The sequence below is a fragment of the Aedes albopictus genome, chromosome 2 (assembly GCF_035046485.1).
Source record: "Aedes albopictus strain Foshan chromosome 2, AalbF5, whole genome shotgun sequence".
Classification (NCBI taxonomy): domain Eukaryota; kingdom Metazoa; phylum Arthropoda; class Insecta; order Diptera; family Culicidae; genus Aedes; species Aedes albopictus.
Genome location: NC_085137.1, coordinates 404441088 through 404456175, shown reverse-complemented (window position 1 = coordinate 404456175; position 15088 = coordinate 404441088). Strand labels below are relative to the sequence as shown.

The 15088-nt window shown below is 44.8% G+C and overlaps 2 protein-coding genes and 1 long non-coding RNA gene across 4 annotated transcripts in view; 2 read left to right on the top strand and 1 right to left on the bottom strand.

Annotated features, from left to right (window-relative positions):
- The window catches only part of LOC109407939 (palmitoleoyl-protein carboxylesterase NOTUM), a 91852-nt gene that overhangs the window by 36556 nt on the left and 40208 nt on the right, over nucleotides 1–15088 (top strand). The window lies entirely within an intron of this gene.
- LOC109413837 (phosphoglucomutase) lies at nucleotides 2203–4465 on the top strand. Its single transcript, XM_019687562.3, has 2 exons — nucleotides 2203–2472; nucleotides 2544–4465. Exons 1-2 carry the CDS (start codon nucleotides 2395–2397, stop codon nucleotides 4149–4151), a joined length of 1686 nt encoding a protein of 561 aa, XP_019543107.3. The 5' UTR covers nucleotides 2203–2394; the 3' UTR covers nucleotides 4152–4465.
- LOC134287305 (uncharacterized) lies at nucleotides 10848–11432 on the bottom strand. Of its 2 annotated transcripts, XR_009997206.1 has the most exons (3): nucleotides 11295–11432; nucleotides 10937–11222; nucleotides 10848–10877 (listed from the first exon to the last, which is right to left on the bottom strand). It is a non-coding gene; the product is annotated as an uncharacterized LOC134287305 (long non-coding RNA). The 2 variants fall into 2 exon arrangements; XR_009997205.1 differs by having other exon boundaries at nucleotides 10937–11432.

The following is a 15088-nucleotide window of genomic DNA, read 5'->3' as shown; positions in this document are numbered from 1 at the left end:
GTGTCTTGCCCCTAGCCCCAAACCCACGTGTGTTGATATAGGAAAAGGTTCGCGTCTACGCTGAATTGACAGAAGCGTTCGCTCGCTTCACTGGTCGACCGTTAAATTTAGGGGGACACTTTGTAGGCAGCATTCAAAATAGTGATCGCCCTGAAGTTCTCACATTCCAAATGGTCGCCTTTCTTGTGAATGGGGCAGATTACCCCTTCCTTCCACTCCTCCGGTAGCTGTTCGGTTTCCCAGATCCTAACTATCAGCCGATGCAGATAGGTGGCCAACTTTTCTGGGCCCATCTTGATGAGTTCAGCGGCGATACCATCCTGACCAGCTGCTTTGTTGGTTTTGAGCTGGTGAATGGCATCCTTAACTTCCCTCAGCGTGGGAGTTGGTTCATTTCCGTCCTCCGCTGCACTGGCGTCGTCATTTCTTCCGTTGCCGTGGGCTCCCGTGCCTACGTTCTCCACGCCATTCAGGTGCTGATCGAAGTGCTGCTTCCACCTTTCAATCACCTCACGTCCGTCCGTCAAGAGGCCTCCGTCCTTATCCCTGCATATTTCGGCTCGCGACACGAAGCTGTTGCGGGATGCGTTGAGCTTCTGATAGAACTTCCGTGTTTCTTGGGAACAGCACAGCAGTTCCATGGTTCCATTTCTTCACACTCCGCTTCTTCCAGGCGGCGCTTTTTCTCCCGAAAGAGGCGGGTCTGCTGTTTCCGCTTCTGTTTGTAACGTTCCACGTTCTGTCGAGTCCCTTGCTGCAGCATTACCGCCCTGCATTTTTCTCCTCCAAAACCGTTCTGCACTCTTCGTCAAACCATTCGTTCCGTCGATTCCGTTCCACGTACCCGATGGTGCTCTCTGGTGCGTCGTTGATGGCTGCTTTCACTGTACTCCAGCAGTCCTCTAGAGGGGCCTCATCGAACTCGCCCTCGCCTGGCAACGCGGCTTCGAGATTCTGCGCATATGCTGAGGCGACATCCGATTGCTTCAGTCGCTCTAGGTTGTACCGTGGCGGTCGCCAGTACCGTACATTGTTGATGACGGAGAGTTTTGGGCGCAGTTTGACCATCACCAGATGATGGTCGGAGTCGATGTTGGCGCCACGATAGGTCCTGACCTAGGGGCAAGACACTGTGTAATGTCAAACTGCAAAGTGTTGCGTGTGCTGAATGAAAAATGCAGTTTTGGGGATGTCTTTCAACAAATTTCGTCGATCATTGATAAAAAGAGACCCTCAGAATTTCTCAGAGTTGCTCTCGTTTGCACAGTGTCTTGCCCCTAGATATTAATAATAACCCTAGGGGCAAGACAGATCTAACGAGAGAAAATCTGTGCTCGAAATGTTGTTCAGAATTCCAGATTAATATGAATATTCAAATTGTCTGGAGCATTATTCGCAAAACAGATTGTGGCAGATTCTAGGGCAGATTTGTTGGGATCTAGGTTGGGATTAACTTGCATTCCTAAGCTAGGGGCAAGACAGATCTAACGAGAGAAAATCTGTGCTCGAAGGGTTCATTCACAAATATCATAACGCCAAAATTGGCCTGTTTTGACACCCACCCACCCCTTCGTAACACTGTTTGTATGGGAAGAAAAATTATTTGTTCGGGCTGTAACACCATGAAGGACACCCACCCACCCCCTCCAGCGTTATGACATTTGTGAACAAGCCCGAAATGTTGTTCAGAATTCCTCACAGTTCCTCAGATTTCCTCTCATTTATACCAAAGTGTTATCTGGCACCAATGTCAAATTGCAAAGTGTTGCGTGTGCTGAATGAAAAATGCATTTTTGGGGATGTCTTTCAACAAATTTCGTCGATCATTGATAAAAAGAGTACCTCGGAATTTCTCAGAGTTGCTCTCGTTTGCACAGTGTCTTGCCCCTAGTTCCTAAGGACTATTATTATTGTCGTCGCGGTTGAAATCCGAAGTTTCCTCACACCCGACAATCGAATTTTCTCAAAATCCATACGTGAAACCCAACGTCGGACGTAGTGCGCTGGACAGCGGACCTGGCCCTCTATCCAGCGCACTGTACCCGATGTACGTCCGACACACGGTTTAGGAGAAAAATCGATATTCGCGTGTCAAAATCCGATTTTCAACTGCACGAACAATATTTAAAAGATGTCAACAGCTACAAAGGTAAAAAAAAAAATAGACACCCCTAGCAAAACTGCCTTCAGCACCCAGCCAGCGACCTTCACGCGACATTCAAAACAGATAAAGTCCACTGAAGAGCGCCCAGAGAAAAACATTACATTCGTTCGTTAGCAGTCTTCCAGAAAAGCAAGTTATTCGATCCATTTTTGTATTGTGCAGTGCAGTTCGGAACTCCATACAGGCAGTTCGATAATAGAAGTGATAAGAGATTGGCCGCAGGGTTCAATATGGCTATAACAGTTGCTACCGTTGCCACCGCTCCCTTCGAGGGGCAGAAGCCCGGCACCAGCGGACTGCGAAAAAAGGTGAGTTTGAAAATGTTCCAGCTCTGATGTGAGGCTCCCTAACCGGTTTCCTTCTGTGTCACCCGCCAAAGGTCAAAGTTTTTACCCAGAAAAACTATACGGAAAACTTCGTGCAGTGCATTCTGGACGCCAATGGAGGTGCCCTGGCGGGATCGACACTGGTCGTTGGAGGCGATGGGCGGTATTTCTGCCGAGAGGCGTGTGAGCTGATTGTCCGGATGTGCGCCGCCAACGGGGTGGCCAAGGTCCTGGCTGGGCAGAACGGAATTCTGTCGACACCGGCCGTGTCAAGCTTGATCCGTCGGCACAAGGCTCTTGGCGGAATCGTCATGACTGCGTCGCACAATCCGGGTGGCCCGGAGAATGATTTCGGAATTAAGTTCAACTGCGAGAACGGGGGACCAGCTCCCGATCACTTTACTAACAAGATTTACGCTTTGTCCGGGGAGATCAAGGAGTACAAGATAGCGGAAGGGCTGGAGATTGACGTTTCGAAGACGGGCGTCAACAGCTACGAGGTCGGCGGTAAGCCCTTCGTTGTGGAGGTGATTGATTCCGTTGCCGATTATGTTTGCTTGATGAAGGAGATTTTCGACTTTGAAAAGTTGAAGGACTTTGTCAGTGGCAAATCGAGGAATGGCCAGCCACTAAAGATGCGGATCGATTCCATGAATGGCGTCACCGGAAGTTACGTCGAAGAGATCTTTGTCAATTGTCTGGGGGCATCGAAGGACGGAGTGGTTCACACGACTCCCCTGCCGGACTTTGGAGGATTGCATCCGGATCCGAATCTCACCTACGCCAAGGATCTGGTTGAGGCCGTCCGCAGTGGAGACTACGATATAGGAGCGGCCTTTGACGGTGACGGCGATCGGAACATGATCATCGGTCGCAATGCGTTCTTTGTTACGCCGAGTGATTCGCTGGCAGTCATTGCCCACTACCTCGAGTGCATTCCGTACTTCAAGAAGAATGGAGTCACCGGTCTGGCCAGAAGTATGCCAACCGCTTCCGCCGTAGATCTGGTAGCCAAGGCACTGAACAAGGAACTCTTCGAAGTCCCAACCGGTTGGAAGTACTTTGGAAACCTGATGGACGCGGGTCGGTTGTGCCTCTGCGGAGAGGAAAGCTTCGGCACCGGTTCGGATCACATTCGTGAAAAGGACGGTATCTGGGCTGTTCTGGCGTGGTTCTCTGTCCTCGAACACACCGGAAAAAGCGTTGAGGAAATCTGCGTGGAGCACTGGAAGCGCTATGGCCGTAACTATTTCACCCGTTACGACTACGAGGAATGCGACCTGGCACCGTGCAATGAAATGATGGCCACCCTCGAAAAAACCATCACCGTTCCGTCCTTCGTCGGCAAAGAGTTCTCCTCCGGGGGTAAAACCTACGCCGTCAAGCTGGGAGACAACTTCAGCTACAACGACCCCATCGACAAATCCGTGTCCACCAAGCAGGGCCTCCGGATTGTGTTCACCGATGGAAGCCGCGTGGTGATGCGCCTCAGCGGTACCGGAAGCTCCGGAGCCACCGTTCGACTGTACATCGATTCCTACGAGAAGGACAACGTGCTCGGACAGGCGTCCGTCATGTTGAAACCCCTGATCGACATTGCCCTGGAAATCTCCAAACTGCCCAGCTTCACCGGCCGCAATGCGCCAACCGTCATCACGTAAGAAATTCGCTGGATGTCTTTCAGGAGATCGGCTAAGGAGAAGCAGAGCTTTGACACACATGAGCCGTTCGTTATCAAGCCATACGCGAACGGTTATCAGTTCTGTTTGTAGAAATTTAAACTAAGCTAGCACCAAAGTGTCATCATCATTATCGTTCTTGTTTAGGTTCCTTATGGCCTCGTTCAGATTGTAGAAATTCAAATAGAAGTCATTGTTTATGCATTTTCTTTAAGTTTTGTTATTGTGACTGTATGCGTTTTAGTTCGAATATTTAGAAAAGTTCAAATAAAGTTGAAACACATTTTAGTATCCCATGTTACTGGAAGTAAAAGTCTTTTAGGATGACAATCATTTTTAAGTAAAAACAGCAAATCATGGTGGATGCGATTGTTGCAAATTAGAAAAGTCATTGTGCGATAGGTACTGATAAACTTGGCATATGATAACAAACAACACATTTCGAAAGCTCGGTTGCGACTTTGACGTAGGATTACGCTTCACAAACACTTTTTTTGCTTAGGAAATTCCATACAGTCAATATAAATCAATATAAATACTTGTAAAGGCCTATGATTTTTCAAATTTAAAAGTTGTATCACATGATTTTTTATTACGTGGAATGCCGGCAGGGTACCAACGAAATCTACAAAATCCTCCGGTTTTTTTTTTGCTCATTCAACTCAGAAACTCTCGTCATCTTTAAGATAATATCAGTGTAGAATTAGCATTAAAGTTAAAATACACGTTAATATGTCCAGGTTGCTGCGGGTTCACCTAAAATGCCGTGTATTCCATTGAATAAAATATTCCGGGATATGTGCCCGGAAATCTGGATTTTTTGGCAGCCACGATCATCGGAGCGGTTCAAATGAATACTCTCCTGATAGATGAGTTTCTGAGTTGAATGAGCAAAACATTTTTAGAATCGGCGGAGAATAAACTGAGATACGATCATTCCTATTTCGTGGAAACCCGTATACCCTGCCGGCATTCTTTTACGGATATTTTCTTTTTTGCTGGCCACAGTACGGTTAATTAGTTCGCTCAAAGTTATAATGGTCCACTGCACGAATCTATTCTGGCCTACTTACTCTCACACGAAATTTGACGTTTGAGCGGTGTCGACACCTCTCAAACGTCAAATTTCGTGTGAGAGTAAGCAGGCCAGAATAAATTCGTGCAGTGGACCATTAAGTTTTGCAGAAATTGCGCTGGTAGAAGAATTGTGCACAACAAATCATCTAATAAACAGGTGAGAACAGTCGCGTCTTCGGCCACCCTCAGAGACATCACGCTTACGCTGTGTACCATAAGCGCGCTTTATTGATGGTGCGTGTGCTAAGTACACGACGCGACCGCTCCCGGGTTAATAACAATAATAGTAAGCTCAAGAATATTGGGAAGTGAGAATCGTCAAATTCAGTGTTTGTTAATTCGCTTGACCAGGTGAATCCCGCTGGTCGCGGGTCGCGATGGGTCTGAGCTGAGACGAGACTCGCGAAGAGGCAAAAAGCAACGTCAAGTGCAGCCCAACTGAGCTGTCAGTTGTAGCCCGTTTGATTACGTTACCTAAAACGAGGAAAGTATTGCTATCCGAGATAAATTCTGAAGCCAAAATTCACTCCGAGCAGCATTTTCTTCTCCTGTACTGTCAAAAATAAATTGAAAACAAAATATTCCAATGATTACTTTGCTTGGCGATTGTTGGCGATGCAAAATTTCACCTCAACATGATTTTGTGCGTGAATGGGATTCAGTCACACTGCATGTGAGGTGATGTGGTCACGTACGTGTTTGAACCACCTGCCCAAAACATAATGTCAACACAGATAGGAAGAAGAAAAAATAACAAAGTGGAGAAAAAGAAGACCGTCTTCGCGAGTCTCGTCTCAGGGTCTGAGTAAGGGCCAGATTTGAAAAACTCGATCGGAATTCGATCAATCTGGTCGACCCACCCTAGTGCCGCCTCGTACACCGTGCCATAAAGCTTCCTTGCAGCGCCTATAGGTACGCAACACGACGACCCGCAACACCGAAGCTCATCCGTTTTGTCGCTCGGCGATTGTCAATTCATCTCACAAACGCATAACGCTCGGCCTCCGAAAGCTCCATGTCCGCCATCTGACGACGAGTGGCTAAATCCTCAAACATCGCCAACGGAGTGAGCGATTATTTTTAGTAGTGGTGGGCGGAGCAAACATTAAATTCTCGCTCCAGTCAGCTTTTTTGATTCCATTTTGAACTGTGTAAAATTTCAGAAAGTTTCTGAAAGTTTCAGATAAAAAATCCCAGAAGTCGCCCCTTCCCGAATAAAAAATACAGTAGAAAAACCGAATGTTGTATTGTAACAGTACAATTTAGAACCATATTGTTACAATAAACACCACTGTAAAAATAAAAAATACAAAAACAATAAGATGTAATGTAGACACCATACAGAGAATTGTAAATAAGATTTTTACAATATACTATACGGGTTGTTAAGTATCGTAACAATATAAAAAAATATTTTTCTCCATATATATTCGCCCCCAAAACGACGATTCGACCGCTTGGGAGTGTTGTCGTCGTCGTGATGATGCTTCCCGAAAGCAATGTCAAATTCGTTCGGGGTTTCAAAACATTGGAAAGAAATTCATTATTTCTACAGTCAGATTGAGATTTACGAGTAAATGAGTGTGATCCGAAGGTATAACTGTTTATTCTGAGCATAACAGTATTTTTTACGGCAGTGAAAACTAATTAGAAGTACGATATTTCTGGGTCTGAAAATCGTTCAGGCGAAGTGGATAGCAAATCTAACCTAGAATATCCTACAATTCTAACCTCAACTCCTCACTTGCACAAGCCGGATCTCATTTTTCACGGAAATGGTGGAACAAAATGCAAAACTAATGTACGTGCGACCGAGGGAATTGAAAGTTCTACCATTCCCACTTAAAAAAATTGTCAGATGTGGGTTGTAAGTAGGAAAAATAAACTAATTCCCCCAACAGATTATGTTGATAGGAATGTAAAAAAGGTAAACATCATCAGTTCGGTAGTTGCGCTACCGAAACAAAGATGGGTAACAGTATGTTTTGTTTTGCCCTTGAAAGCCAATTTTTTTACAAAACCATACGTTTTATTGTAAATGAATTGTTAGAAATACTGATACATTGTATGCCCAACTGACATTTTCAGCGCTATAAGCTTCAGTCATTTGCTTTCTGTTGTGTAACCATCGAGTAAAAGCAGTCAGCGCTGAATAAAAGGAAAGCTAGTCAAATATAAATCATAAGCTAATACACGACTGCAAAACAAGCACCATACAGCTACCAAACTGCCAAACTGGGGCTGCCTTTACTCCACCCTATTCCATCTCCGGGAGATTTCCCGGAAGATGTGAAAATTTGAACACATCGGAGTCCCCACTAACAAAACAGCTGCTACTATACAGTACAATTCATTATACTGACAAATCCCCAAACCAGCAGCGCTTTAAAGGCCGTTATGCGATTTCATTACGGCTAGAAGCTGTAATAAAGAAACTGTTGGTTTACCAACACGGCCTGTCGGATATAAACATTATTGTCAAAACAAACTTTAAGCGGGATATATAGCTACTACACAAATTCTTTACAGCTATCCATGTATGTGCTGTGAAATTACTTGGGTTGCTTTTATTGCACTTTAATTCAATGCCGGAAGATTTGCCGGAAGATGTGCAAATCGAGTAAGAGTCCCAGCCACTACAACAGCTGCTTTTATACAGTACGTTTTGTAATGTTGCCAAAACACAAAACAGCAGCGCTCTGTAGCCGTTTAAAGAACACTCTTTCAGCTAGAAGCTGTGAAGAAGAATCTGTTGGCGCACCCACACAGCTTGTTCAATGTAAACATTATTGCGTTTGACGTTTCACAAGCTTTTACAGCAAGATGAAGTTGGGTAAGGTTTCTTGTGGCACAATTATGAAGCCTTGTCTGGAGTAAAACAAAACGGGCTATTTTCTATGTTATTTATATACATATATATTTATATAGCAGAGTGGCAGCGAGGACATCATCCGGACCAGTGGATACGGAGATCGGGAGATCGATTCCAAGTAGCGGCAAGTACTTTAATTATTCAATTTTAAAAATGATAATCCCAGTTACACATGTATTGCATCACGGTATCCATAACCTAATTATATTTAATCGTTTAATTTGGGGATGCCGTAAAACTATTATTTAACAACTGCGAAAAGGCTGAAAAAGCGCCTTCTCAAGATGTTATTCAGTTAGTGGTTGCATAGGAGCCGAGAAAAGAGCTATTAGGATTAGGTGGCATAGAAGCTGATCGCACAGCATGTACAAGCTGATTAAGTTCGCCAGATTCATTGGTATAGGGCTTGCATAGAAGCTTCCGTCCATATGTACAACACCGTAACTCAGCATCAAGCCGTATTAAGGTCGCTTTGTTGACGTTTACATTCGCAATAAATGTTAGTTGGGTGGTACACGTATGGTTTCAAACAATAAAATGTACCGTAAATATATTGTTTTTAATTGAATTTCACTACTGGTTATAATTTAATCATGGTTTTGGAATGGTTCTCTTTTGTTATGTTGTATTGTTTTACATTAGATAAATCATATAATGTTATATTATCTCGTCATGTTCCTTCGTTAATGGCAGTTCTAGTCAAACTAACCTAAACTCGTCTAAGTCCAAGTAGCCTCTGATTGCATTAACAGTTGAAGCTTAGGCTCCCATGTCCCACCAGCCAGATAACTGGCAAACTAAGCATTGCAAACTAAGCATTGCAAACTAAGCATTATTTGTGGCAACACTTTGAGCGGCATGATGGAACTATGCCTAGCGCCTTAAGTGTTATTAGACCACTAATGTAGTTGCATGAAGTGGGTGACGAGGTACATAAGTATCATTACAGCGTGCTTAACCGTTATTGCAATATTGAGGCTCCAGTTTGACTGAACTATGAAATATGTACATAACAACTCATGAGAAAACTGTCAAGTTCGATTCAACTATAAGTTAGGTTAAAAAGCGAAGACGAACTTATATCAGAAATAGTTTCAGTGTCCAGTCCAGTCCTTATGTTAAAAATGGCTCTACGTCAAAGATAAATTAATTCGGTTGTGGAACAAGGCAAGTTCACATAAGAGAAGAAGAGAAAGAATAGTGTTGAACTCATCCACTGATTTACGGTAATCTGGCCTGCGTCTTTCTGGGTTGACCTACATTCGTATTCCTCTCATCGCACTCTACATACCTAGTCCGCCATATCTCTTGGATATGCAGCCCTTAGGACACCTGGTTTACCACTATTCAAACATTTTATTGACTTTAAATAGATGTTTCAACTTATTCACTTTTTTCTCTTTCATTTCCTTTGCAACAAAAATGTCACAAACATGAACAAAACAATTAAAAAATTAAAAACGCACGAAAAAAGATTGTTTCGGAATAGTGAATGGTTCAAACGTAAGAAAAACAGTATAATATATTGTTACATAAAGATCGGATGTAAATGTATAGTAGCTACCAATGTGTACAGCTTTTAGCGAACCATTCCATTACAATACACTATATTGTAGCTGGTACACTGTATGGTACAAGAATGGTTTTCACCAAATACCCTATGATTAGTTTTTATCCGGGTTGTCTCCTTATTCAAATCGATCAACACTTCTTTTAGAAAAATAATTTATGAAACTTTCCTTCGAAGACCGCAAAACGATTCGATGCTTGTGGAAAAAGTTATTGATTTATTAAATACCGATTTGTGATTCAACGAACGGTTTTTTGTTTTGTTTTATTAGCAGCACTGTGGCTGCTGCCTTGGCTGCTGCTGTTTCTGGGGGTGGTGATCAATGAGAGTCTAATAGAGGTGGGGAAGAAGATACTTCGTGTGCGTGAGATCCGTGTCTGGTGCAAAACATGTCACTACTACAATCAAAGCGAGCTCCCATAAGAACGCGTGTCAAATAGTGACGTCACTATTTGTGTTTACATTTTTCTTTCCTTATGGCTAGTTTCCACTTCGTACGTACTGTGCAAAAAGATAGGACAAGTAATGGTCAAGTAATGATTCCGCTTCAAAATTACTTGAGCAGTTCGCAGATGGCAAGAAAGGATAAAAGTGTAACACTCGTAACGCCTCCTGCACGAAAAGAAAAATCCTTATTGAATGTATAAGAAATTGTTATACATTTTTGCCATTTCGTTTATGTAATAAACCGTATAAACAAATGTAATGTATAACATAAGAAACAAGAAATAAAAAGTATAAGTTTGGACTAATACGAACAATCAGAAACGCTAATAGTTTTTATTCGAGTTCTTATATTATGAATGTGGTACAACTTATGAAATCTATTACGATATATTTTGAAACTGCCTTCTTCTACTTTTTCTTATTTTAACAGACATAATCAAGAATGAATACACATTTTTTTCTGAAATATTTATTTTATTGAAAACTTAGTGATTTGCAGAGCTTGGAAATTGGGAAATACACCATGCATAACATTGCGATACTGTGTCGAACCCGGTATCCAGCGGATAGATACTGCATGTTGTAGGAATTCCTGTGACTAGTTGAGAATCCCTTGGAGAATCCGGCGACGTGACGTATTTGCTTCCGCTTGTTTATCAAGTCGATGTTCTTCCGCTTGAGGATGCCTGTTTGTCTGTTTTTGTGCGCCAACATCAGCTCGAAGTCGTTTACGATGTTGCAACTAAAATAGGAGAAATGACGTTAACCATTCATTCCAGCAAACATCTCGAAAAGTCTTACCCATCGCCTCCGACACCGCAAATTCCTTCACCTTCCACGTCGAAAATTGCACTGGTTTGTCATTGTTCCTGATTTTCCTTCTTTGTGATCAGAACCAGCATTCGGGGATCTGCTCGATGCCATTCACTTCCACTTCCGAGTCGCAGAGCTTTGCAGATATCAAGATTTCGATCGGGATCGGGACCGTCTGCCAGAGCTTCTCTTGCTGTAACTACTGTATCTGGCCGGAACTGCAGCGGCTTCTCGAGTCCTGGACCGGGAACCAAACTTCGAGCTTGATATGAAACTTTTTTTAATAATTTGCTATTTATACCTAGTTGCGACTAAATAAAAAAAGGAGATTTCGCAAGATAATTACCTGATAGAGCCGGGTCAAACACTCTACTGGTTCTAGTTTGCAATTAATTCTTTGTTTACGAAGTTGCTTGCTGTCGCAGGCACCTTTTGGCGGGAATTATTTTCAAACGGTAAACTTATGCAAAGTATAAGCTGAACCTTATACCACAGAGAACAGACGTCTATCTTTGCTTTCTGCCTTGTGTAAAACTTTGTAACGGTCATATCAGAGTATGTGGTTATGCTCTCGTTGCGCAGCGCTAGCGTCCCATCACTTACATTGTTGTGTTGTCAAATTTATTTCCAGTGCTCGCCGTTTTTGGCCGTTTGGCGCTCGTGTCACATTGTGGGTTAGTGTATTTTAACGAAGAACACTGCCATCGTGGGGTCAAATCGACTTTATATGTGGGGCAGTCTCCGTTAGTGGCGTTGAGGTACACTTAAATCCTTTACACACGATTTCGACGTATTTTTGTTCGAGCTTAAATGTCTGTTCTCTGTGCTTATACTTTGTGTCCATTAACCAAAAGACATGAAAAGTGTAAGTTTATCTAATGGTTATGTTGTGGTCTCATAATAACTGACATAAGATGAATTTATAATTGTTATTAGGGTATATGTTGTACATTTTAAAGGTCGATTGTAATAAATAAAATAATTAAAATATTTTTCGTGTGTGCGAATCTAATGGAGCTGTCACTTTTCCGTGCGGAAAAATAGTACGTGATATTATTCCGTAAGGAAAAGTGACGTTTGACCCCATACTGGATCAGTTGTCAAAATAACTTGCGGAAAAAGGAGGAATTTTTCTTGAGCGCTCTACTTGGCAACACGAAACTTAGCTTTAACCGTTATGTGTCCGACAAACTTTTTGCTTTTTTCTACACCGTGTATTTTAAATGGGTGCTGGGTACCCGGGTACCCTGTCGGCCACATAAGGGTTAATACATAGCCATCTCTTCTTCTTCCCCACCTGTAATACACTCTCATTGGGTGGTGATGACTCCCGCCACCCCATGCAACAACGGCAACAGCAGTGCTGCCGATAAGACAAAACAAAAAACCGTTCGTTGGATAACTAATCGGTAATAAATCAATAACTTTTTCCACAAGCATCGAATCGTTTTGCAGTCTTCGAAGGAAAGTTTCATAAATATTTTTTCTACAAGAAGCGTTGATCGATTTAAATTACCCAAGTAACCACGGTGTTGAAGCCTTATTGCATGCAGATATACAGTGTATTTAGAGCAATCATTACTTTGCATGAACACTTAAGGTTGATTTAAAGTGGGGGAAACCAGGAAGCAAGAGGGTACGACCAGAGAGTTCTGTCTCATCAATCCCTGGAGAAGCTGAAGGGCCGTGACGATTACGCGGCGTGGGTGTTCGGAATGCGGATGGTGATGATTAAGGAGGGAACCTGGCGAGCTGTGAATTCCCCGGACGACGTGCAGATCAGCGAGGATTTGTCCGACCGTGCCTTGGCGACAATTTGCCTCAGTATCGAGAGGTATAATTATAGCCTCGTTCAAAATGCCCGGACAGCCAAAGAAGCTTGGCACAGCCTTCGGACCGCCTTCCAGGACAGCGAGAAATATCGGAAGATTAGCCCGCTGCGGAAGTTGATGCGGTTGGAACTCGAGGACTGTTCTTCCGTGGAGGAGTACGTGGATGAAATTTTGACCACAAGCCAGAAGCTGCAGGAGATCGGTTTCCCCCTCAACGACGAATGGATGTCGCTGATCCTCATGATGGGGCTGCCGAAACGATACGAACCGATGGTCATGGGAATGGACGCATCAGGTATCAAGTGGTCAGCAGACTGGGTGAAGTCGAAAATACTCCAGGACGTGACGATCGAGCCCGGGACCAGGGCTGGCGGTTCAAGTGGGGCATTAGCGACTGGTCCGAAGCAAGGTAGTAGAAAGGACAAGTCGGTCATGCGGTGCTTCAAGTGCGAGAAGCTTGGGCACTACGCGTCGGAGTGTCCACAGAAGTCGACGACGAAGAGCGTGAAGGATTCCCGGAGCCCGAAAAAGAAGGCACTCTTGGCGTGCAGGAAGCGGAACTCCCTGGACGAGTGGATATTGGACTCTGGAGTTGGAGATCACATGTGCAGAGACCAGAGTATTCTAGTTCTAGTTGGCACCAAGCAGGTGGCACAGACAATTTTTGTGGCAGACGCTTCCGAAATACCGGTTGTGGCCACGGGGACCGTCGAGCTGGATGCTGATGGGGAAGGTGAGTGCTGTAGGCTAGATATTTCTAACGTGCTCTGTGTTCCAGACCTCGCAGTAAATCTCCTTTCTGTGAGTCGCATCTGCAAGAAGGGCTATTGCGTAACATTCTCGAGGGAATCGTGTGTGGTCAAGGATGAAACAACGGGAGAAGTTATCGCCACGGGCCGCGAGAAGGACGGCCTCTACCAACTGAACCAGGTTGGTCAAACGAGTGCGTGTGTGGCACGACCAGCCACCAGTCTGGAGATTTGGTATCGGCGACTGGGGCACCTTAACGTGGACAGCGTGAAGCGATTACCTGGCATGGTGGTCGGCATGGACATCTCAAGCGGGACGATGTCACCTTGTGTCCCTTGCATCGAGGCGAAGCATCAGAGGTTACCGTTCAAATCCGGTGGCACGAGAGCAAGCGATCTTCTCGAGGTCGTGCATTCGGACGTTTGCGGAGCAATGGAGTCCTTGGCCTTCCCTTGGCGGGAACAAGTATTTCGGCACCTTTATCGATGATGCGAGCAGGATGACCTTCGTCTATTGTCTGAAGGCCAAGAAGGATGTGTTCGAGGTGTTCACGGAGTTCAAGGCCTACTCCGAAACCCAGACTGGGAAGAAGTTGAAGTGTCTGCGAACCGACAACGGCGGCGAATATACCGGTAAGCAATTCGAGGATTTTCTCAAGGCGAATGGCATTCGCCACGAGACGACCGTGCCTCACAATCCGGAGCAAAATGGGTTGGCTGAGCGCATGAACCGGACGATTCAGGAGCGTGCGAGAAGTCTGATGCTTGACGGCAAGTTGGACAAACGATTTTGGGCGGAAGCAACGTCGACAGCCGTTCATTTGATCAACCGATCACCGACGAAGGGCATCTCCGTCACCCCTTTCGAGAAGTTTACGGGACGGAAACCGGATCTGTCTAATCTACGAGTCTTCGGGTCAAGAGCGATGGCTTACGTGCCGAAGATGAAGCGTGCAAAGTGGGACCCCAAGTCAGAGCCGTGTATCCTGATCGGCTATTCGGAGTGTTCCAAGGCCTATCGAATATTCAACCCGAAGAACAATCAAGTTTTCGAAAGTCGGGATGTGGTAATACTGGATGAGCGTCAGGTAGCGGAGGTTCCGGTACCGGAGGAGACCGGTTCGACCGTCGAACCGATGGTCTTCGCGAGAGTTGATCAGCAAGAGTTCATGGATGGCGATCAACGGGACACCGTGGTCAACAAGCAACAAACCGTTGCTGACTGTGACGTAGATACTAGAAGCGCGGGAAGGGAGACGACGACGTCGGCGGACAGTGTGCTAGAAGAGCCACAGGGTCCGCAACAACCGCTTGCGCTCCCCTCGCATTTTTCTAAGCATCCTACGATGAGGCGCAGCGTGATGGAGCGCCGATTCCCAGGCAAGTATGCGGATTTTAAGGTTACTTACAGTGTCTTGCCTCAAAAGTTTGAAACTCCCCAGAATCGACGACGAGATGAACGAGAACCAGGACGAGGACGACGACTGCGCTCCCGTCACACTCGAAGGAAGTAGCTGTTGTAATGCAACACGCAACTGGACACAGTGACTGGGGGCGCC